A 25,453-nucleotide genomic window follows, 5' to 3' on the forward strand; every position below is an offset into this window, starting at 1 on the left:
ATTGATTGAAAAATGTCACTTTTTCCTCCACATGTTCAACTGATCTGTTTCAAGTTTCTAGTAAGGCAAATTGGTGTCAGCATAATGTGAAAGATTTTTTTCTTTTGCTGTTTGGAAGTTGTGGTGTTTGATTTATAGAACAATAGTGCTTCAAGTCAATTTGTGATATCATGGAAACTACTTAAACACTGATGACAACATTGAGGTCTTATTTGAAATGGCAGTTTTGAATTTCATTTGTCCAGTAGAGTGACAGGTCCTCCTGCAGACTCTTATCTTGTGAACAGGCTAAGTATGTCAGTCTAGTAAAAATGCAGGGAACGTCTTATCACATCAAGTTTATATTGAATAATCATTCCCATAAACAGACTTAAAGATCAGAAATACAAGATCATCAAAAAAAATTCACGAAGTCTATTCTCATCTACAATGTTGGAGAGTGTCATTTGTTTGATATGTCAATAGACCAAGGTGAGCGATACAGGCTCCTTGATCCTCTAGTAATGTTTTGGTATCCTGTTTCTTCTGAAAACTACGCAATATGTCAACTTTTTTTAGTGTATGGAATGATTGTAAGGTGTACATGTCTTTGTGGCAGGTATAATCTGAACTTGACCTAATTTTCTTGGTCAGTTTGTTTCCAATATACATGATATACTATAAGCATTATGTTACCTACATTTAATAGATATAAGTAGACGTGGTATGAGACAACTCTGCATCCAAGTCGTAATTTGTAAAAGTAATCCATTATAGGTCAAAGTAAGGCCATCAACACAGCCTTGCCTCACAACAAACAGCAAGCTATAAAGGGCCCCAAAAATTATTTGTGGAAAATCAATTGTCTGATTTATATATAAAATGAGAAAGGAGAAACACTTGTGAACAACTGACTTAGGACAGGTGCAAACAAATGCTGTGGGTTTACATTTTAATGGGTGCCAACCTTCACCCTAACGGTAGTAACCAGAAAAATAGTGTAATATCACAACATAGAAAGACACACTATAAAATATCAATTGAAATGGCTTAACTCAATCAAGACATATTAACAAAAACAAGTAAAATACACTAAAATATAAATTGATCTATGAGTATGACGCAATGTTAATACAAATATACAAAAATTAAGTTTATTATAAGATAGGCATGGCTCATCTAATTTGAGCAACCAACAATCATGGTTTATCTGACCATGACCCCATTTTTATGGTTTACTGGTAAAATTTTAAGCTTTCTTGGTTAATATAAGAAAGAAGATGTGGCAATCATTGCCAATGAGACAATCTCCATAAGAGATTTCAGGGTCAGACCACTGCTGTTGTTTCAAATTGCTTCCTGATGAGCATTTTATTCTATTAAGATTATCAGGTTAATCCAGATCCACTCATAGGATATGACAAGATTGTGTCCATAGTGAAGTTCCCCACACACAATTTTATTTTATATGTTCAGTGGACTGTGAAATTGGGGTCAAAACTCTTAATTTGGCATTCAAACCAGAAAGATCATATCATAGGAAACATGTGAACTAAGTTTCAATTTGATTGGACTCTCAATTTCAAACTTTCATCAAATACTTCCATGATCAAAAACTTTAACCTGAAGTGAGTACTATCATTTTCTATGAACAGTGGACCTTACTATTTTTAGCACACAGCCATTGTGTATGTTTATGAGCAGGCTCCTATGATTAATAAATTAAATAACCCAAGGAAAATTCACATAAAGTTTGATTTAATCAGTGGCTTGTGATGAGATTATTGTAATAAGTTGACATTGGTGATGGATGCCAGATGCTAAGGGATGGTAAAGGTGAGCTTATAATATAAAAAAGATGTGGTATGATTGCCAATGAGATAACTCGCCACAGGAGACCCTTGGTGTCAAGTCATTAGAGTGAAAATTGATACAAATTTCACAATACAACCCTTTTTTACAAAGCAAAGTTAAACTGATCAAGATTTTTTAAACCATTACACAACCTTAAACTAGTGTTCTCCCACCTAAGAGTGCATAAGAAGTTAAACAAACAACTGGAAATGATTTTTAAATTGTTTTTATTTTCATGTTTGTTTTTTTATCAACAACACGTTTATAGAAAACATTTATTATAATTGACAACATGCATTATTTGCTGCATTCTATCAAAACTAAAGATACATTTCATTACAAAACTACACTATAATGTAGTCATACATTGCACATATCAGAATCAGACTTCACATATGTCTGAGTTAACAGTTCTGCTAGGATGATTTGCTGAAAGTAACACTTATCAGAATACATTTCTCTTGTATCATGATCATTTTATACTAGTTCATATGTTCCCGAAAACAATTTGAAATCATTGTTCACAAAACTTATTGACAAATAATAGCAAATTAAGCGTCCTTCCTCCATGAGTTTTGGTGATAAAAAAAAAATTGAAATGAACTTTATCGTCATGATTGGTTATTTTATGCTGGTTTTCAAAAAATTGGGTTTCAATGTACTTTCAAAAATTTCCAAAAAATTACATTTAATGGGGAGATAACTCACATAGAGAAAAAAGTTTAGTCAAATAGGTTCAGTTTAAAAAGTACAGTGACTATTTGACATCATATACCTAATAGCTTATCTACTTGCTGGAAAACAAAAGCAATATTACAAGTCGTTAAAAAATTTATTAGAACAAATTCCTTGTTTGTAGACATAATAAGTTTTAGTAGTGTCAGAAAAAAAAATATTTCTTTTCAAATATGCTTGGATGAAAATCTTCTCAGTAATTTCAAACATTTGCGTTCTATTTAACTTGTTGACAGACATCGCCCTTTACGAAAACAAATTAAAACCAAACAATAAAATGTTAAGGAAATAAAAGTGTATGTAAATGTTAATATTCTTTTCTATACATGCTACAATTGTATAAAATAGAAATACAAGAATGTACAATTGTAAAATACTATACATAAAAAATATAATTATCAAATCTTCTATAATAATACATTCAAAATGTCCAATTTTCATTATGGTCGATGTTTCTAAATCCATTTAATTCTTATCCAAAACCGTTTCTTAAACAAAATATTTTTACTAATCTATAAAAGTGTACAATCTATAAAAGTGTACATATATAAGCATTTCCATCCACACAATAAAAACGGTATATATAACTGCAGTTTTATTTTAAAATTTATCAGTAATATATTTTTTTGGCTTTTAAGCTAAAAAAAAATTTTTTTTTGCAATAACCAAAACATTATTTTCTTAAATATTTGAAATATATTCATAGTAATCCAATAAAGTCGAGTTCTATTTTTAAGTTATCCTAATGCATATAACTACTGATTAACTATCAAATATTTTTTTATAGTTCGCAAGTTGTCATGGACTTTATAAAATTTAATAAAAGAAAAATAAATCAATATCATATATTGTTTGACTATACTTACAGTCTATTTAAAAACTAATGTCAGAATATTTACTTCATTGATTTTAAAAATCACAATTCACTGTTCACATATTTCCTAATTTATCCCTGTAAAGAAATACAACTTGTAAAATGACTGTTCAAACACCTTTTAGACTTATGTTCCAAACTGGTGAAACAGTGAAAAATTTTCTTCATAGAATAACAAAGTTTTAGAACATATAATTTGTCAGACGAAAAATAAATCTTAAGATTAAATTGTCGACAACAAAAACCTAAATTGAAGCAACTTCAACATCATTTCTTCTTTATTATCCATGTTAACAACCCATGTTGGGGAGTCATATCAATATATTTCACAGCAAGATATATTTTTTTAACACTTATTTTTCTGTATGCTGCCCATGTTAAATTAACACTGAGTCTGTGATTCCCTCTATATGGTTTATGTTGTATTGAGATGGAACGGACATGCTCCTTCAGTCCACTGAAAAATATAGAACAACATTTTAATTTAAATATCAAAATATTCCATTTCAAAATAATAGTAATAATAGCAAAACTAATCGAACATATTGAATACATTGTGATATTCTTGGCTGCAGTCCCTACTTGGGTTTAATCGACTAATGGCAAAAGTACCAAAAATGAAAACACACTAAAATAGCAAAATTTTCTCAAAACGATTAAATAATGGCAATGTTAATCATTTAACAATAAAATAAGCACATTCATCACTTCATTTAATTTAACTTTAAATTACTGTGGATACATTTATTTTCGTGGGTACCAATTATCATGGATTAAGGAAAACGTTATGTTAGTGGATATTTAATTTTGTCGTTCACCTGTACCTACAAAATCCATGACAATTGGTATCCAACTAATAATAGTGAATCCACAGTCTGACAACTTGACAAAGTGAAGCATTTTTCAGTTAGTTTATCTATGAGTTTGAGTTTTTGATGAAACACAATTGAGAAATTTGAAAACAATCAATAGAATAAAATAATGGTTTTATCATGGCCATCTCTATAAAATGAGATAACACAGAATTGCTAGAATACTAACATGAATAAGTCCATGTTCAGACAACTGTGATGACTGGAAATGATCTTTGAGTAATGATTGTGAGTAACTTGTATGTAACCTGCATCCTTCTTCTTCCTGGGCCTTGTCACCACTTAACCTATATAAATCTGTACACACAAAAAAACATAGTAATATTTAAGTGCCTCACTACTGTTGGTTTTTTCTTTTTCTTTTTTTATTGAGAAATTACATACCAAAAAAATTAAGAATTCAAAATGGTGGCTTTCTTAGTTACAGATTGGTAGAACATGCAATCTAACCCTTCAAAATATTTGTCAACTTCCAAAGAAAATTATCTTTACTTAGAATACAAATAATTTGTCTTGGTTAGCATTGCAATTATAAGAACTGTCATTCTGAAATCTGATATGTATAAATGATTTTTTATGAAATCCCCTAATCAATATTGCATTTTGTCCTTTCTTCATTCTTTTTGTTTTCAAATATCTAAATTTTCAAAACGTCATCTTACATAAGATGATTTAAAAAAAAAAATAGTCAATCATAATCATATTAACAGTGGTGGCCATCTTTTCTCTCTGATTAAAACTAATCCAACATCCCATACTTTATTCCTTCCAAATTTGGATAAAAAAGAAGGCAAAAATGAAATTTGTGATAACAGTAGTTCATTTATTCCAAAGGGACATCCAAGGTAAGAAAGTTATTATACATATTAAAATCAGGCATTTAATTTTCTTTTTTGATAATTTTTTTGACATTTGTCATTGCAGGGCCTTTTATAGCTGACTATGCAGTATAGGTTTGCTCATTGTTCAAGGCCTTACAGTGACCGATAGTTCTCAATTTCTGTGTTATTTAGTCTCTTGTGGAGATTTGTCTCATTAGCAATCATACCACATCTTCTTTTTTAATTTGTATTGTTCCTACCTTTGAGTAAAGATGAAGCCCATAACTGGACATGAACATCAGGTATCTTTCCTGCTAACTTCATAGCTGGTGTTACCATGTTTAATGATTCCTAAAACAGACAAACATGTACTATATCTATAAACCAGTAGCCCTTTTCACAAAAAATCTTAAGATAAATCTTAAGATTTAATCTTACGAGTATCGTAAGAGAAATCTTAAGTCATTTTCACGAAGACGGTCGTAAGATTATTTTTTATCTTAAGAGTATTCTTAAGTTTTTATCTTAAGTAAAAACTTACGACTAATCGTAAGATAAACAATTGCATAGCAACCTTGTTTTACTTTCGTTTCACATGCGCAATGACGACTTCCGATTATCACTTATAGTCGCCCCTTTGCCAATTTTCTCACACAGTGTTGTCAAAACCTACGAAAAAGAAAACAATACGTATAATATGTATTACACGCTGCATCAATATGTAGTACACCACCGGCAAATTCCAGTGCACGATTATATATGTAATGAGTGAGTAAATCGGAAAACAATATTATAAATGTGTTAGATTGTCACTCGCAAGTAAAACAGTAAAAGGTGTATTGGAAAATGTTCGTGAACAAACAAGACGTGCAAATGCAAGAAAGCTATGGTACCGTGTGGAAGTAAATGTCATTTTAAGCATACATGCAAGAATACAATTAGCGATGAATACTAAGATCAACATCTATATTTAATGTTTCTGTAGCCTGTGAATTGTAAAATTAATACATTTTTTATACGTACCCGTCATTTTTTTTAAGATACAGTCTGTATCTTTAAAAAAATGACGGGTCAGTTTATTGTATTATTGAACGTTTTTATTGCATATTTGAAAAAAAAATACCTATGGTCGAAATACTCATATGGTCCGGCCCGTTAATAACCAAACGAGTATAATACTCATATGGTCTGACCATACGCGTATGTTCCAAATACTCATATGGTCCGGAACATATACAATGAAGAAGTGACAGCGGATAACTATGCGAGAAAAATATAAAAAAAAAGAGAAGTATATATACATTATTACAGAACTCAAGTATATTATAAAGAAGGTAAATTGTTGTTCAATAGATTATTATTTAATTTTTTGATGAGGTTATCTCTCATATAGTTATAGGATGAACATTTTAAAAGAAAGTGTAGTTCATCTTCAATGTCTCCATTGTTGCAGCAAAGACATACCCTACTCTGCTTTGGTATTTTTATATATCGCCCTCTTTCAATAGATAAAGTATGAGCACTTAACCTTAATCTACATAATGTCGATCTATCACTTTTGGATTTGCATTGATCAACATACGAGGGTCTTCTATTAGGTTTATATAGTATATTAAAAAAGTTTAATTTGTTTAGTTTGATTAGTGCCAGTCTCTTGCTTCTGGACGGCTATATCATTGATTCTCTCTTGAATGGTTTTAAATACATTTTAATATCAATAGGATTTAGAGTTATTTTTTTCTGTTGCTTTATATACTTTTAGGGCAAGTGAATTATGAGTTTCAGTCTGCAAAAGTGATGCAGACGCAAAAGAAACAAGTGTTATGTATAGTTCATGTCTGCAGCGGCAGCACCTTTCTGGTGCTAGACTCAAAAGAAAATCACAAAAAAGCAAGGCACTGGTTTTGTAACGCTCGTCAAGCAGTTTGAAGTTGTTGGGTGTTACTATAATAGTCTTCCTATCAAAGAAAAAAGTACTACATGTAGTATCAATTTTAATGTTTATGCTAAAGATTTTTAGATATTTAAAAAATACACATTTTTAGAGACTACTTATTCTAAAAGTAAAGAATATCAATTTAGATAATTTTTTAAAGAAGACATTTTGGTATAGAGATTCCCTGTATGTTTCTAATTTTTTTTTATTCTTAATGTCTATACTTCTATACTTCTATTAAAATCTTAATTAAGACCGGCAAAATATCAAAACTCCACTGCCTATTCAGAACATAACTGTCGCAGAAATTACGCACTGCAACTTGCAAGATTTTTCAAAGATTTTGTCAACTTGGGATATATATGCTTGGACGGATTGAACATCTGTATGACTGTATGTGATTAACAATTTTTACACGGGATATTGCAAGTAGTGTACGTGTACTCAGCACTGGGAATTGCGAGAGCTAAAGTGAATGGAAACGTTGCTTTAAACGGATGAATCATATATATATATATATATCTGCGCCGTTAATAATCAAGTATCACGATGGGACACTGGACAAAATCCATATATTTTCAAAAAACATTGTGTTGATTTAGCGTGAATTTTGATAAAACAACTATACATACTAAAAAAATAAATTGAGAATGGAAAAAGGGAATGTGTGAAAGAGACAACAACTCGACCATAGAACGGACAACAGCAGAAGGTCACCAATAGGTCTTCAATGCATGCAGTATAATGAAAGCCATCATTGCTTAAAAACAAGCACCTGAGATCACCCTAGTTTGTTTTTTTTGGGGGGGAGGAGAGAGGGGTGTTGCTGATTAGTTTTTAAGTTTTTTTTATGTTAGGGTAAGTGGAGACCTGTGTGGTTTTTTTTATTACTCGTCATAGTATTATTGTTTTGTTTTCGACCTTTGAGCTTAATTGACCTGTTTGTATCTTTTGCCTTTTTTTTTTAATCTGTTCCTATTATGAATAGTATTATATATATATCGTTCTATAATAATATTTATTGAAAAGAAGACACTTTAGTCAGTGGAAGCTTTGTTAAATTTTAGATGACAACATTCCCAGATTTATTAGTTAATGGTTATAGGTTTTCTATCTGTTTTTTATTTTTAATGTCGTCGATTATTATTGTGATTTTCACTCGTTATCAATATGTCTGACCCTATTTTTGAGAAGTTATTCTTCAGCTCTAAGCAAGGACATAGGACGTACATATATAATGTACCTTGTATAAGTTGTATATGGAAATTAATGTCAGATATGCAGAATACCAAGTGTTTTCATGAAACCCATCATGTCTTTTAATTGTACAGTCTTACAACTAAGCCCGAGAAATCACATCAAAATGATGTTGGGCTTATCATCTGCACCACTTAGAAAAACACCATAATTTCAAATTAAACTGTCACTCCAATTAAAATTTGTTAGATGACAGGAAGCACATGTTATTTTATCCTGATCCACAAGTGGTAATTGTTGCATACTAGTAAATGGATTAAAAGTAAAAATACATGACACTGCCTCCCCCTTTTTTGAGAGGTTTTATATAAAAATTACCCTCCTTTTTATAACATACTATATATTGATTTGGGGTATGTATGATCTTCATTTCATATAAGAATATGCTATTCAGAATCTTAAAATTATAATATACTAAATTAAACTTATATATGAATTAATATGTTCACCTTCAGAATAAGTTCCAAATGTCCCCCCCCCCTTTTTTCATGGGAAAAATTTGGTTCATTATTTAGGGAATCACTGATGACTAGAGTGGCCCCCTATTAGGTCAGTCAGAGCCCCCCCCCCCCCCCCCCCCCATTTTACAAAAAGTTCTGGATCTGCTCCTGACTATAGGTGCTGAACGTTATGTTACATGTATATTAAAATTGATACATTTTTTAGGCCAGAATGGCACACCCCTACCATAAAAATATTGAGGTATCATTTAGTATCAATGCGATCTATAAATATATCCCCTAGATGAGAAAAGACCTAATTGTTCTTCTTATATTCTTTTTTTTTCTTCTTAACATCTTTTGACAATCTATCAATACATGGAAAGAAGAGGGTGTGGCTGAGCTCTCATAGTATTTTAGTAACAACAAATTAATGTATATGTAATGAACTTAATTAAGCTGTTTAAATTTACTGCAATTTACCATATTAAAGATTCAAAGCTTAAATATAACATATACAACTATGAAAAATGATACATTATTCAAAACTCGTACTTCTTCTTTTTAATATCTGATGAGGTAATGTGTAGATGTAAAACTTAATCAGAATATTTACTTTTTACTTTGTAATTTCTTTACTTGAGGGTTTATCAAAAATTTACACACTCAGTTTTTGTTTTAAACATCTGTTTTATGTAATATCATCTGTCCCCTAATCAGTAGTGGATGACATATTTATATCTCTACTTAACCATTTTATAATTGAGAGAAGATATGAAATTTTCACTCTGAAGGGCTTAGTTGGAAGACTGTGTAAACAAACATTTAAGAAGCAATGTATTACCTTTTTAAACATGACTGAAACAGTAACATTGAATTAAATTTGTAATAATAAATTATATGTCCGGCTTTGAAAGCAACTACTACATTTCTAAATCGGATAAGCATGCACTGTTGTTGTTCTAATTAATAAAACCCGAATATGAAATCATTTGTACGCAGATGTGCAGTTGAAATGGATTGAATAAAGGTAGTTTGAAAAACAGGTCATCGGACAATTCCCCCTTTTTCCGAGTACCCTCATATCTCATCCCAAATGTGACCATTTCTGAAACTGTGTGTACAATAATCAGACTGACAAATTTAAGGCTTTGGAAAATAGGTTTATTGATCTTAAACGTTCTTAATATATGTACAACCTTTAGTCTTGCTTGTGTGTACAGTGTAAGTGTTCGGGATTGGCGTAACATAATTTGCAATGTTTCACTCCATAGCGGACGTGGTAGAGAACACCAAATTTGCACATTTAACTACAAGACGGAAGATACGTTTGATTTGTGTTGTTAGTCTTGTTATACATCTTGAATATGGGAAGGGATTGCATTTGATTTGTTGGGAGTTCTTTTAATGACATCTCTAAATCATCCAAATAGACTGCTTTGGGAAACGATACCGTGCAATTGAATGGCCATTACTTAACAAATCAAGGTCGTCGGTCCGGTCCCGAAAAACGTGATCTCTTCTTAAAGCTCTTCGATCTGTTTATAAAATTAAAAAGAAATATATAGCAGCCATTTTAAATTCTTATATTCTTATATTTCTCTTTAAAAGATTTCTCTTAAGTGTAAAATATATACTTAAGAGTGGGTAATAGCACTCTTAAAGTTACGATAGTTTTTACTCTTAAGATTTACTTAAGATTTTTTGTGAAAAACCTAAAAATCTTAAGATTACTCTTAAGAGTAAAATATATCTTAAGATTTTTTGTGAAAAGGGCTACAGTATACTATTCTTACAATATTACAGGAAACATGTACTATATCTATAAACCAGTATACTTTTCTTACAATATTACAGGAAACATGTACTATATCTATATAACAGTATACTGTGAACCAACTTATTTTCATATATATACTTTATTTTGCTTTTAGCCCTAAATGGACTACTGTAAATTCAGAAATTAATGTGTGCATTTATTATTGCAATTTTGTCATTTTTTACTAAAATGCAATTTTAATTGTTGTGATATTGAGAACATTCCTGTTTGATACCTGTTAAAAATTTCAAAGTGTGAGTTAAAATTATTGCAATTATGACACTGTCACATTTTTCGCAATATCAAAACAGCACAATAATTTCTGAATTTACAGCCTTTCTTAGACATTTATTTTGGGGATATTCTTATTATCACCATAATGACACCTTTTGACACCACCCCCTTTACTCCATAATGATGCCTTTTGACAGCTGTGTAGTCTTATGGTTAAAATACTTTTAGACTTGAAATGTCTGCATCCGACTTAAAAAAACTTGTATTCAATATGAAAAGGATATTCATAAGAATATCTAGCTTAAATTTATTTGATAAAATATTTGTTTTTCGCAATGAATTAATACTTTAAAACATATTTTCAGTATTTTATTGAAATATCCTATGCAAATCAAGTATGCAAAAAATAAAATTCCATCATGTCCATTGAGGAAAGGGTTAAGTATAACATAATCATAACATTTCATATCTGCAATTGGTTTGCAACTAGATAGTTTTGACAAAATATAATTTAGTTTATCAGTTTTGTTAAATTAAAGGATTTTGAATATAAATTCTACAGAAAATATTGTTTTATTATACATATTGTGCTACCTAAATAATGCATTCAAAGCTGTTACATGTCAATGAAAAGATTTATCTATATCAAGCATTTATCAACATACATACTTCTTGTGTAAATAAACTTACAGTATTGTTACCCATAGATAAGAAGATATGGCCCAGTAAAACCAAAGAACAAGATGTCATCCTGTTTATCTCCTCTGCATTAGCCATCTTTAATGTTTCTCTTAGATAATGTCTGAAAAATAAAAATATAAATTTAAAAAAAAAACAAAAAAACAGCCAGGGTTTCTATTCATACAATCATGTATGCTTCACATGTTTACTTTACACATCTATCTTTTGATAGTTTGTGGCATTAGGTTGCTGTCTCACTGACATTTACATTAAATCTTCTTTAATCCACACATAATCACATATTTTTACATAAGAAATGGCTATAACCCTTAAATGCTGATTACCCAAGCAACTAAAACAAAAGGAAACCAGAATGTACTTATAATGGTCAGTAACAGTATGTAATAAATTTTTGAAGGAACACTTTGATTATAGACAGAAACCAAAAGTGTGATGGACTAAAAACAAAATGAAAAGTTCAACAGACGTAAAGTCATATGAAAAGAGTGACTTGTGAAACATAATGTCTCTCCAATTCTTGAACCAATGCATGTACATGTATGTATCATAAACTTAGTCTTCTATGCAAGATTTTATCATTTTTTAAGCATCCATATCGTATAATCATCAATATTTTTTTTTCCTCTGTCTGTTATGATGTGGAAGTTTTAGATAATGGTTTATTTAAATGACAGATCCATGCGTATTGTGATCACCAGGTTTTTACGAGAAATGGCACACTGAGTTCACTGCACACGGATAACAAATTGGCCAATTGTTTACTGGAAGCAACAATAAAAAAAAAAGTAAATTTCTTCTAAATAGAATTTTCTGGAGAAAAAGGTATATGTACATAAGTTTTATAATAAAAACTAGCCATTTAGTTATAAAAAAAAACATGTGCATTATTTTTTTAATGTGAAGTTTCATCTGACTTTAAGTTTGTAAGTGTAAATTCAGAAATTATTGCAATGTTTTCATTATTGAGAAAAATATAAAAGGGTTATAATCGCAATAATTTAAACTCACATTTTGAATTTTTGAAATGAATAATACAGGTTATTTGCAAATATTAAAATCAGTCTAGTCTAACATGACAAAATTGCAATAATAGAATTTACAGTACATGGAGACCTTACCTAGTAATAGATATTTTAGGTCATATAAATTTATTACATACTGTTATTGACCTAATAATTTTTAAATTTACAGTACATGGAGACCTTACCTAGTAATAGATATGTTAGGTCATATAAATAACACGAGGCTACTTAAAAAAAGTCTGCACCATAAATGCATAAAAGTAACCATCCACAGGAAGAACAAAGACTGTTATTGGGATTGATCTAGTGATTAACATATATTGTAAATGGTTTAAGATTGCATGGCGCTCTATAGATATCTTTTTGGGTTTTTTTTATTGTTGGGTTGCTATCACATTGATGCATACCCATAACTTTTGTGCTAGTAGACACTACCCAAAGTATAAGTCAACTTACTTTGCTTCATTATATCTTGCTTGAAAAAATGACTGTAATCCTCTCACATAATTTGCTGAAGCTTTCAAACCATGTGATCTGAAAAGTATAACATAACAAACATAATATGAATGTAAGGCGCAATAACTACATAAGTAAACCACCAAAACCAATAACAACAACAAATATAATATGAATTTTCTTCTAATACTTGCCTTGTGTTTTGTAGAAAATAACTCTTTATTAAGGAGGCTCGAGGGTATAAAAATTTCAGAAAAAAATCAAACATTTGTTTTTCATTACAAATTTTATTTATTTCCTTTTGTAGTTGTTACTTTATCATATGGTACAAAAATCATCCAAAACAATCAATTCGAGTTGGCCCCAGATGACTTTCAAAATGTATACATCATTGAAAAAGTTCCAAATTATCTCCCTTTGATGGAAAAATGCCATTTTTTGGCTCTAAAATGGAAATATCTTTTTCAACTCATCGGTGACCTATCTTTTTTAATATAATTTCCATATAAGCTATACTTAAACTAAATTATTGTAAAATTTTAGCGATATCTGTAATAAATTTCTTTTTTTTATTTCGATATTACCTTTATTTCTCATATTACTTCAACAGAAAAAAAAACACCTTTACAAAAATGTATGCTTCTTTCGAAGGCAGATTGTGAGCGCAAATGAACGGTGACCCCACTTTTTTATTTTATTTTTCTACTAACTATAAGATAAAGTTAATTTATAGAAAAATATAGAGAAATCCTATATAAATGATTTAGACCCGCGAACCCCCTTAAGGCTTCTTATCAGTATGTTCAGAGAATGTGGTTTTTCTCAGACATTTCAAAAACAAAAATTGTGATTAAACAAAGTGCTTCTGCACACTGAAGGGTAAAGATTGCATTCAATTTGTATGAAACAACAAAAAATGCAACTAGAAATTGTGTTTTTAAAGCTTTGGAAGGCACTAATAAATTGGAGAATAATAACTGTAGTTGGGTTCAACCACAACTTGTGGACAAAGGGAAATAAGTACAATTTAAATTTTTACTTTAGCAATGACATAACTTATATTTCTGAAACAGATACAAGATTCAATTACCATGCTATGTAATTTTCTTCACAAGTATGGTTATACACACACATCATTTTATAACTTCTCGGTATATAATTCACTGATAAATTTCTTGTAATGTTCCTGGATGGAATATATAGATTTTGTGCTCAATGCACTGGTTTTTTTTTTTATCTTAATATAAGCGATAAAGTCTGGAAAATTGATAACTAGCAAGCCAGTCCAATAAGGGTTTTAATTGCATGAATGCAATCTTTATCCCTAAAACAAGATTGGAATTCATTCATCCATTTGTATTGCCACATAGTGCTTTAAACTATTATAAAAATACAATTGTCTACTTGTGACTCAATGTAGTTAATTGAAGAAAAAAAAGGATGTATAAATTGAGAGAGAAAAATAAGTGTGGATTTAATAGAATTAATATTTTTTTAAACTTACTGTGCCTGAAGTTTTTCTGGGTCAACTTTTTCTAAAATTTGAAGTAGTTCATCTTGTCTGTTTGACCTCATGTATATTATTGCTAAATTTAAATTGATGAATGCTGCCAGTTCTGTACCTCTTGATAACTAAAATTACAAAAACAATATCCTCAATTTATTTAGTTAAATATATACAAAATGAAATACAACACTTCACTGGGTAAATTCTTAAATAGAAAAAAAACACCTGTACTACTGTAAACCAACTAATTTTCATGAGTAGAATTATATTACGAATATGTAAAACTTGGATTTTCCTTACTTAACTATATCTAGTAAATATGAGAATTGTGAAATTATATGGCTGTGAAATGGGCTAGCAACGGCTAAATGTGAAATAAAGTATCCGCCAAAATAAGTTGGTATACAGTATTAATTTCATAACACATTGTAATTTGTAAACATATTCTGATTTTATTATCTTTTCTGTAATTTGTTGTTATGATGTGTTGATCTCAGTTAACATAGAAGCTGTTTGTTAAAGAGGTACTATTTAATGACCATTCTATTAATATTGAAAAAGAAATGGTTCATACCAATTTTAATTTTAATATTGTTTACAACTTTTTTTTTTAATATTTCCTATCTTTGGTAATAATTTTTTAAGTGAGGTCAATATATACAATTCAATTAATGAGCCTGAAAAAGCTGTCTTTCAATTGAGACTCTTTATTCAAATTAAATCTCATTGACTATTGTTAATTTAGAGACTATTCTATAGGGCTATAGATTGACTTTTATCTATTTAGAGATTATTTTATAGGGGGACTTGATCAACAATGCATGATATAAGTCATTCATATGACCTTCACTGACCTTTATAGCTGTGTGAAACTGTGATTCTGCGGCTTCCATACAATTCATTGACATTGCATATAAACCCTGAAAAACACAAATAATGTGTTAATAATAATTGTCAATACATCCAAACTTAAAATAGATTTTAATTTATCACTTATTTTGTTTTCTAATTCATGAACACAAAGAGAATTTTGGATGTGGTACAACTGAACTAAAACTATGAAGGGGAAAAACTTTTGTTACAGAACTAACAAATGGCTACATAGTAATAAAGTAATCATCATCATTGGCATTATTAATCTACTACAAACTGTTCAAGTTCTTTAGAAATTTAGAAGTAAAGAAGGTTTTGTCTCTCTGAACTAATATTCTTTGTTGGGATAAGAAACTTTCTGTTTATCACAATAGGTAAGTTTATACATTATTTTGAACAAACTAACAAAAAGATATCATAAATTTTTTTTGTAGAGATTATATGTTGCCATTTTGTTCTATCCAGCATGTATACAGTTGTCTTTGTTGTTTAGTTTGCTGCCTGACAATTGCCATGCATATATCATAAGAAAGATCATAGTAATGAAATTCAAATTGAAGTTACATTAAACACTATAAAGCCAGTTCTCTAATACATGTATTATCCTCCTCCTTTTTTTAACATTCAGATTGACATATACTCCTTATGTTATAAATTTGCTAATACATTGAAAAAAATTAAACACTGGTAACTTTCCCTTCAGATTTCATTTATTTCTAATTCTATTTACTTGTCTGAACTGTAAGTTATGTTCAGATTTACATATGAGTTCACACAAGATTACATTATTTAATATTTACCAGTAATGAATGAATCTGTGCACCGTGAGTGGTGAATAATCTTGGTTGTTGCTGACAGACATGACAAACTTGAAATATCTGCAATAAATAATAAAAAAGATATCAAATATAAAAACATACTCTGAAACTTTTAACACAATACTGTAAATTCAGAAATTATTGTGAAGTTTTTATTAATGTAAGTTATGCGACTCAGTGAGTATCACTGCATCTATCTGCTATATCTATCTGTATGCAGGTTTTACTGAAATTGCAATAATTAATATCACATTTTTGTCTTTTTCAAAAATGGCCTTAATAAATGCATACATTATTTCTGAATCATTGATTTGTATGTCATCCTTGAACATACATATATACATGCATTAAGTAATGTAAATATTAAAGAAAAGATGATTAAGTAAGCAAATGAGAAACTTTTTATTTGTCTAAAAATGTACTAATTGTTGAATGCCGTACTGTGACCTATAGTTGTTAATTTCTGTGTCATTTTGTCTCTGGCTATCAAACCACTTCTTATTCTTATCTCAAGATTAAGAGGCATAATTTAAAAAGAAACAAGAATATGTCCCTGCCCCATCTGCATTAGGCCACACCAATTTAATTTCTTGTTCTACGGATTTTTGGACTCCAAAATTTGGGGCGAGCGAGCGATTTGAAAATTTTAATAAAAAAATATTTAATTTGCAAATTTTTGAGGCGAAGCTTGAAAAGTAAAGGCGAGCGATTATAATTTTTTTTTGTAAACATACATGTAAAATAATAGGTTTTGACAATATTAAAACTTGATTTATCACTTGTACTTTGAAATTTCTGAAGTATTTTTTCCCTGTTCACCAAGAAATAATTAAATCTGGTCTATGTATGTGTGACTGACAATAAAACAATTCTCCATCCAAATCATAATCAGTTTGGGGGCAACCCCTTAATGTTATAAATATTCCTTTTACATGTTGTATGAGGGATCAATAATATATTTGTTTGTACAAATGGGCTCATATTTTCTCATAGAACTATATATCTATCTGGTATTAAATGGTCAAAACATGTCCAAGAATTTAGTAATATTCCTGGACTTTAACCATGTTAACATATTTACTTTAACAGTTTAATATTATTCAAAATAAGTGGACCCCTCTTTTAGAAAAATTTGTTTAAAATATGATGTAACTCTCCTCTTTTTGAGTACAAAATTCTAAGTGTTCAAAGGTTTTGTATCAAAGAACTATACAAATCCTTGGTATTTCTATTTTCTTTTCTACATCAGTAAAATGACCCCTTGTCTGAGGGAGGGTTGTTCTCAACCGGATAAAAGCAAACACAGGTCAAAGTACGGCCTTTTACACAGGGCTTTGATACAGACCAAACAACAAGCTATAAAGGACCACAAAATTATTAGCGTACACAATTCGAACAGGAAAACCAACGATCTAATTTATATATCCAAACGGGAAAATACCAATGAACAACATCAACAAACGATAACTGCTGAACGACATGCTCCTGAATCAATCAGGACAGGTGCATAAACATGCAGCGGCTATGGATAGTTTTGTTTCGCCAGCATACAATATAATTGCAGTTGAAGGCACATCCTTCAGAAGTTCTTTGTACTTTATTCTAACAACACCGAACATTTGTTGATAGGGAATATAAGTAAGGGGGAAAGAAACGAATTTTTTGTTCTTCACGGAAATACCCGCTGTTATAACTTTTTATCGGAGCACTCCAGGTTTCATGCTGAAACAAATATACTCACAGATATTTACACAGTGTGGTGGGGTGCTTTTATGTTTAAAATCGTTATATACAGGTTAGACTGTGACTTCCTTTAAGATCCTTTAACAAATTTTGATATCTTTTTATAATATTTAAAAAAGAAACGGTGCGGGAAATGGACATGACTACAATTCCGAATGCGGGAAGCGGGAATATAAAAAAAATAAAAAAATTCTGTTTTGAAAAAAATAGGTGCGGGCGGGTCCGTCGAACAAGGGATCAAATTGGTGTGGCCTTATCACTTTTCTATGGTTTCAGTGGACCTGGAAAATTGGGTAAAAACTCTAATTTGGCATTAGATTAAAAGGATAATATCAGAAGGAATATGTATACTAAGAATGAACGGACAGATGAACAGATGAAAGAACTAACAGACGAACAAACAGATGAAAAGACGCACAGACCAGAAAGCTTAATGCCAATAAATGGGGCATAAAAAAATCAATGCAGTGTTTTGGTTAATTTTCCATATTTTTGTGATAGACGAAGTTTAACTGCACTTCTAAGGTTGAAACGGTAAAAATAACAAGGCATGAAATTACCTGTTTTACAGTTTAGGGTTGTCTTGACATTGAATGCATGAACTATTTGCCACTTGACATTAAGAAACAGCAATCAAGCAATTATGTATTGACAACTTGAAATGTAACACTAGTATAAACAGGCTCTATAGTTACTTGACTTTTTTTTTCATTTAATAGGTCAATATGTGTCAGTCTCATATTTTTTCTTTTATTCTTATATTTTCTTACCTCTTGTATGGCGACTGTCTTGTTACCCATGATCAGTCGACACATTATTATATGTTCTAATAACATAAGTTGAAAGGAAGAGAGAATAGGGTGAGCATCCAACACTATAAAGTAATATAAATATTAAAAATTGGTTATATTAAGGTTATCTTGTATAGTTTAGTTTAAACAGTATTTTATTCAAATAAATTGAATTAGATTGGACAACAGACATAGCCTATGTAAGCCCTCTCCACAAATCATGTTGTATTTTCCTATAAATAAAAGATTTTCAATTAAATAATGTATGGGAAAACTCAACATTCACAATTTTCACAGATAACAGTATTCACATCTTTATCAATATTATGTGCAAAGGAGAGCAAGACAATAATTATAGAGATACTGAATACCAACAATGCAATCAAAATTTTAAATATGAACCTTTATCTGTCAAATTTTCCCCAAAATGAATTTATAATATCATTTCTATTTTGATAGTCATTTTCTAGTCACAGAGTAAGATATAAACTGATATTGTTATACATAGAATAAATAACTGGATTTTTTCCCCACGTAATCCACTGGATCTTTTTTTCTATGTAATCCAATCTATATCAACTTACTTTTGAGTTTTTCTATCTGCATGAGTGCTTTATCTGTGTATTTCTGTACCTTATCCATGTAACCAGCCTGCATAGAATGCATTACTGTTACCTGTAAACACAATAATCATATACATATAAATACACACATAGAATGCCTTACTGTTACCTGTAAACACAATAATCATATACATATAAATACACACATAGAATGCATTACTGTTACCTGTAAACAAAATAATCATATACATATAAATACACACATAGAATGCATTACTGTTACCTGTAAACACAATAATCATATACATATAAATACACACATAGAATGCATTACTGTTACCTGTAAACACAATAATCATATACATATAAATACACACATAGAATGCCTTACTGTTACCTGTAAACACAATAATCATATACATATAAATACACACATAGAATGCATTACTGTTACCTGTAAACACAATAATCATATACATATAAATACACACATAGAATGCATTACTGTTACCTGTAAACACAATAATCATATACATATAAATACACACATAGAATGCATTACTGTTACCTGTAAACACAATAATCATATACATATAAATACACACATAGAATGCATTACTGTTACCTGTAAACACAATAATCATATACATATAAATACACACATAGAATGCATTACTGTTACCTGTAAACACAATAATCGTATACATATAAATACACACATAGAATGCATTACTGTTACCTGTAAACACAATAATCGTATACATATAAATACACACATAGAATGCATTACTTTCACCTGTATATTTTTTAATCTAAACCATTGAACTTTGTCATGTACAAAATCACCAAATAACCCTAAATTTTGTAATTGGTTTCAAGGAAAACAACTCTTTAACAGTATGATATCTCTGTTGCTGTTAAGAATAACTAGCATTTCAATAAGAAGACTTCCACTACAGCTTACCATCAGATTAATAGGCTGACATGTAGAGCAGTCAAATTATGAATATCAGAGATATAAAATGATATATGTAACTACAGATATATACAGTAATCATGGTAATGTAGAGGTACATTTCTGGCATTCATTTAAGATAACAAGTATTTCTGTAGTATACAAATGTGTAGGAGTGGTTAGATCTATTTCTGACCTAAAATATTTCACAGTAAGTGTTGTTTTACCAATAATACATAATAAAAATAATATCTATTTCATTGCACTTTTCTGCTATACATCATTTCTCCTCTCTTTGATTTTTAATTTGTACCAATGTATGGAATTGGTAGATTAAGGCTAAAAACATCTTACATCCAACATGTATAAGTACTCACCAAATATACCAATACACACATATGTTCTATGGGTAACCATTGGAATAAGTCTACTGGATTGGTGGAGTCAGGTTCTGTATTGAAATATAGGTTGCATTAATAATAATGGAATGATATTGATTGTTTAAAATTGATGCTTTAGTCAAGAAGAAATTTCTAGATAGCAAATTGTTTTTTTCTAAAACTAGAGGCTCTAAAGAGCCTGTGTCGCTCACCTTGGTCTATGTGCATATTAAACAAAGGACACAAATGGATTCATGACAAAATTGTATTTTGGTGATGGTGATGTGTTTGAAGTTCTTACTTTACTGAATGATTTTGCTTCTTACAATTATATCTATAATGAACTTTGCTTATTAGTAACAGAGAACTATATTTGGTAAAAATTTACATAAATTTACCAAATTAATGAAAATTGTTAAAAATTGACTATAAAGGGCAATAACTCCTTAAGGGGTCAATTGACCATTTAGGTCATGTTGACTTATTTGTAGATCTTACTTTGCTGAACATTATTGCTGTTTACAGTTTATCGCTATCTATAATAGTATTCAAGATAACCAAAAACGGCAAAATTTCTTTAAAAATTACCAATTGGAGGGCAGCAACCCAACAACCAGTTGTCCAATTCATCTGAAAAATTCAGGGCAGATAGATATTGACTTGATTAACAATTTAACTTCTTGTCAGATTTGCTCTAGATGCTTTGGTTTCATAGTTATAAGCCAGAAACTGCATTTTACCCCTATGTTCTATTTTTAGCCGTGGCGGCCATCTTGGTTGAATGGCCAGGTCATCGGACACATTTTTCAAACTAGATACCCCAAAGATGATTGTGGCCTAGTAGTTTCAGTGGAGATTTTGTAAAAGATTACTTAGATTTATGAAAAATGGTTAAAAATTGACTATAAAGGGCAATAACTCCTAAAGGGGTCAAGTGACCATTTTGGTGATGTTGACTTATTTGTAGATCTTACTTTGCTGAACATTATTGCTGTTTACAATTTATCTCTATCTATAATAATATTCAAGATAATAACAAAAAACAGCAAAATTTCCCCAAAATTACCAATTCAGGGGCAGCAACCCAACAACCGATTGACCGATTCATCTGAAAATTTCAGGGCAGATGGATCTTGACCTGATAAACATTTATATCCCCATGTCAGATTTCCTCAAAATGCTTTGATTTTTGAGTTATAAGTCAAAAACTGCATTTTACCCCTATGTTCTATTTTTAGCGGTGGCGGCCATCTTGGTTGGTTGACCAGGTCACGCCACACATTTTTTAAACAAGATACCCCAAAGATGATTGTGGCCAAGTTTGAATTAATTTGGCCCAGTAGTTTCAGAGGAGAAGCTTTTTGTAAAAGATTACTTTAATTTACGAAAAATGGTTAAAAATTGACTATAAAGGGCAATAACTCCTAAACGGGTCAACTGACCATTTTGGTCATGTTGACTTATTTGTAGATCTTACTTTGCTGAACATTATTGCTGTTTACAGTTTATCTCTATCTATAATAATATTCAAGATAATAACCAAAAACAGCAAAATTTCCTCAAAATTACCAATTCAGGGGCAGCAACCCAACAACCAATTGACCGATTCATCTGAAAATTTCAGGGAAGATAGATCTTGACCTGATAAACATTTTTACCTCGTCAGATTTCCTCAAAATGCTTTGGTTTTTGAGTTATAAGCCAAAAACTGCATTTTACCCCTATGTTCTATTTTTAGCGGTGGCGGCCATCTTGGTTGGTTGACCAGGTCACGCCACACATTTTTTAAACTAGATACCCCAAAGATGATTGTGGCCAAGTTTGAATTAATTTGGCCCAGTAGTTTCAGAGGAGAAGATTTTTGTAAAAGATTACTTTAATTTACGAAAAATGGTTAAAAATTGACTATAAAGGGCAATAACTCCTAAACGGGTCAACTGACCATTTTGGTCATGTTGACTTATTTGTAGATCTTACTTTGCTGAACATTATTGCTGTTTACAGTTTATCTCTATCTATAATAATATTCAAGATAATAACCAAAAACAGCAAAATTTCCTCAAAATTACCAATTCAGGGGCAGCAACCCAACAACCAATTGACCGATTCATCTGAAAATTTTACAGCAGATAGATCTTGACCTGATAAACATTTTTACCCCATGTCAGATTTGCTCTAAATGCTTTGGTTTTTGAGTTATAAGCCAAAAACTGCATTTTACCCCTATGTTCTATTTTTAGCCGTGGCGGCCATCTTGGTTGGTTGACCGGGTCACGCCACACATTTTTTAAACTAGATACCCCAATGATGATTGTGGCCAAGTTTGGTTTGATTTGGCCCAGTAGTTTCAGAGGAGAAGATTTTTGTAAAAGTTAACGACGACGACGACGACGGACGACGGACGACGGACGACGGACGACGGACGACGGACGCCAAGTGATGAGAAAAGCTCACTTGGCCCTTCGGGCCAGGTGAGCTAATAAAAACAGATTGACCTGCAAGTCAATATCAAATAAATACATATAAAAGATGGTATCATCTTTGTTTGTGATGAAAAATTTAAAGCTCACATTTCTTAATTGGTGTTATCTTAAAGCCAAAAATAGAGTTATTGGGACTTTGATGGAGCGTTTTATCATTGGCACTAATACCACATCTTCTTATATATATTAGCTTTAAAGCCCAAAATATATTTATACTTTGAAATGCATTTGCAGAGTGAACTTCTCAGACATTTTCAACAATATTTTTAGAAATATGTCTGTTTGCCTATTCAAAGCATTTCCCACAATGCCTTATAACACACATTGTACTATGATGCATTTTGAAAAGATTTCATAATTGAATGTATTTGAATTATGATAAATTTAGAGAAACACTGCTTTATCAAATCCCAAGGTGCAATTCGAAAATGCTTGGGAGAACACAGTATTTCTTTTTATTGAAGATATACAAAATAATGAACTGTAAAAAAGTAGACACATCTGCAAACAATATAAGTAGGCGGAGTTAAACCTGTGTGTATGTAAATTTGATGTATACAATTTTAAATCCGCCTTTTTATGCTGTTTTCAGATGTCAATCTTAATTACAATGCTTGAGCAAACATTGATACAAACACAGCAAGCAAGCCAAACAAACCTAAATGTCTTGCTAGCATTATGAAAATAGCTGTAAAGAATGAAATATTTGTACCTTCATCTGAATGTAACTGTGTAATGGTCTGTATAATCTGTTGTAAATTCTTCAATGCTGGTTTTACACTTTTAACCTAAAATTATTTAAATTTGTATCAATTTTTTTCATTATTTAAATACTGTAATTAATATAATTGATATAAACATGTGCCAACAAAATTTTTGTTTAAGGTAAAGCTTAACGGACAGCTTAACTATAGAACTGTGTACAGGGATGAATTATAATTTACATGCTTTTTTAGATTGACTATGAAATTAACAAAGAATGGAAAATGTAGCAAAACAATGTGTGCACAGCTTGTTGAACAGATCTATATCTTGCAAAGCTAACAAATTTTGTTTGATCAATTAACAATTAACTACACTTAAATTCTGTGAACTAACTACATGCACAGGTACCTAAGATGTAACAAATAAAATGCCTCACTGAGTCCAGCTGATACAACCACAGATGGTGAATCCTGAACAGTACGGGCAATTTTGCACACAATATTCAAGCTTGATACTGCCTGAATTTGGATTGTGATCATCTATTGCCCATTACTGTGCAATTGAAAATTTCTTCTTGAAACTTTCAAAAATTTGAATTATAAATATGAATCTCTTACCCCCCCAAATTTTTGAAACCCCCCTTGTAGCAATTACCCTCAAACTCAATCCCAGCCTTCCCTTTGTGATATGGAACCTTGTCATACAATGTCAGAGAGATCCATACACTTACACACAAGTTATAGTCTGGAAACTAGAAAAATGCTTGTTTTTGGCCCTTAATTCATTTCATCCTGTTGGCCCCATAACCCCTAAATTGAATCTCAATCTCTATTTGTGGTATTTAATATTGGGGTACAATTTCAGAGCAATCGAAATACTTATACATAAGTTATTATCCTGAAACCTACATTTGTTAATTTTCATGTCATTTGGTTTCTTGTGGAGAGTTTTCTCATTGGCAATCGTACCACATCTTCTTATTTTCATATATAATTTGGATACACATTTGTACTATAAGTTCCATAACTGTTTTTATTATCTTACCTGACCGGCCATTAGATAATGACAAATTTGTAATATAAGGAAGAAGACTTTAAGAGATTCTTTCTGTAATGTGGGTCCGTTATAAGTGTCTATCAATGAAGATCTTACCTGACAGGCCATTAGATAATGACAAACTTGTAATATAAGGAAGAAGACTTTAAGAGATACTTTCTGTATTGTGGGTCCATTATAAGTGTCTATCAATGAAGATCTTACCTGGCCAGCCATTAGATAATGACAAACTTGTAATATAAGGAAGAAGACTTTGAGAGATTCTTTCTGTATTGTGGGTCCATTATAAGTGTCTATCAATGAAGATCTTACCTGGCCAGCCATTAGATAATGACAAACTTGTAATATAAGGAAGAAGACTTTAAGAGATTCTTTCTGTATTGTGGGTCCATTATAAGTGTCTATCAATGAAGATCTTACCTGACCAGCCATTAGATAATGACAAACTTGTAATATAAGGAAGAAGACTTTGAGAGATTCTTTCTGTATTGTTGGTCCATTATAAGTGTCTATCAATGAAGATCTTACCTGGCCAGCCATTAGATAATGACAAACTTGTAATATAAGGAAGAAGACTT

At 30.6% G+C, this 25,453-nt stretch overlaps 1 protein-coding gene across 1 annotated transcript in view; it reads right to left on the bottom strand.

Annotated features, from left to right (window-relative positions):
* Nucleotides 1–2,043: 2,043 nt before the first annotated feature.
* LOC139519400 (MAU2 chromatid cohesion factor homolog) overlaps nucleotides 2,044–25,453 on the bottom strand; it is a 30,153-nt gene continuing 6,743 nt past the window's right edge. Inside the window, 12 exon segments of the mRNA XM_071311452.1 lie at nucleotides 2,044–3,899; nucleotides 4,484–4,611; nucleotides 5,396–5,486; nucleotides 11,512–11,623; nucleotides 13,002–13,079; nucleotides 14,506–14,633; nucleotides 15,363–15,428; nucleotides 16,182–16,259; nucleotides 18,713–18,816; nucleotides 19,318–19,408; nucleotides 20,629–20,702; nucleotides 23,827–23,902. Of these exon segments, the coding sequence (XP_071167553.1) occupies nucleotides 3,858–3,899; nucleotides 4,484–4,611; nucleotides 5,396–5,486; nucleotides 11,512–11,623; nucleotides 13,002–13,079; nucleotides 14,506–14,633; nucleotides 15,363–15,428; nucleotides 16,182–16,259; nucleotides 18,713–18,816; nucleotides 19,318–19,408; nucleotides 20,629–20,702; nucleotides 23,827–23,902 (1,068 nt within the window). The 3' untranslated portion in view covers nucleotides 2,044–3,857.

Source organism: Mytilus edulis, chromosome 4, assembly GCF_963676685.1.
Source record: "Mytilus edulis chromosome 4, xbMytEdul2.2, whole genome shotgun sequence".
Classification (NCBI taxonomy): Eukaryota; Metazoa; Mollusca; class Bivalvia; order Mytilida; family Mytilidae; genus Mytilus; species Mytilus edulis.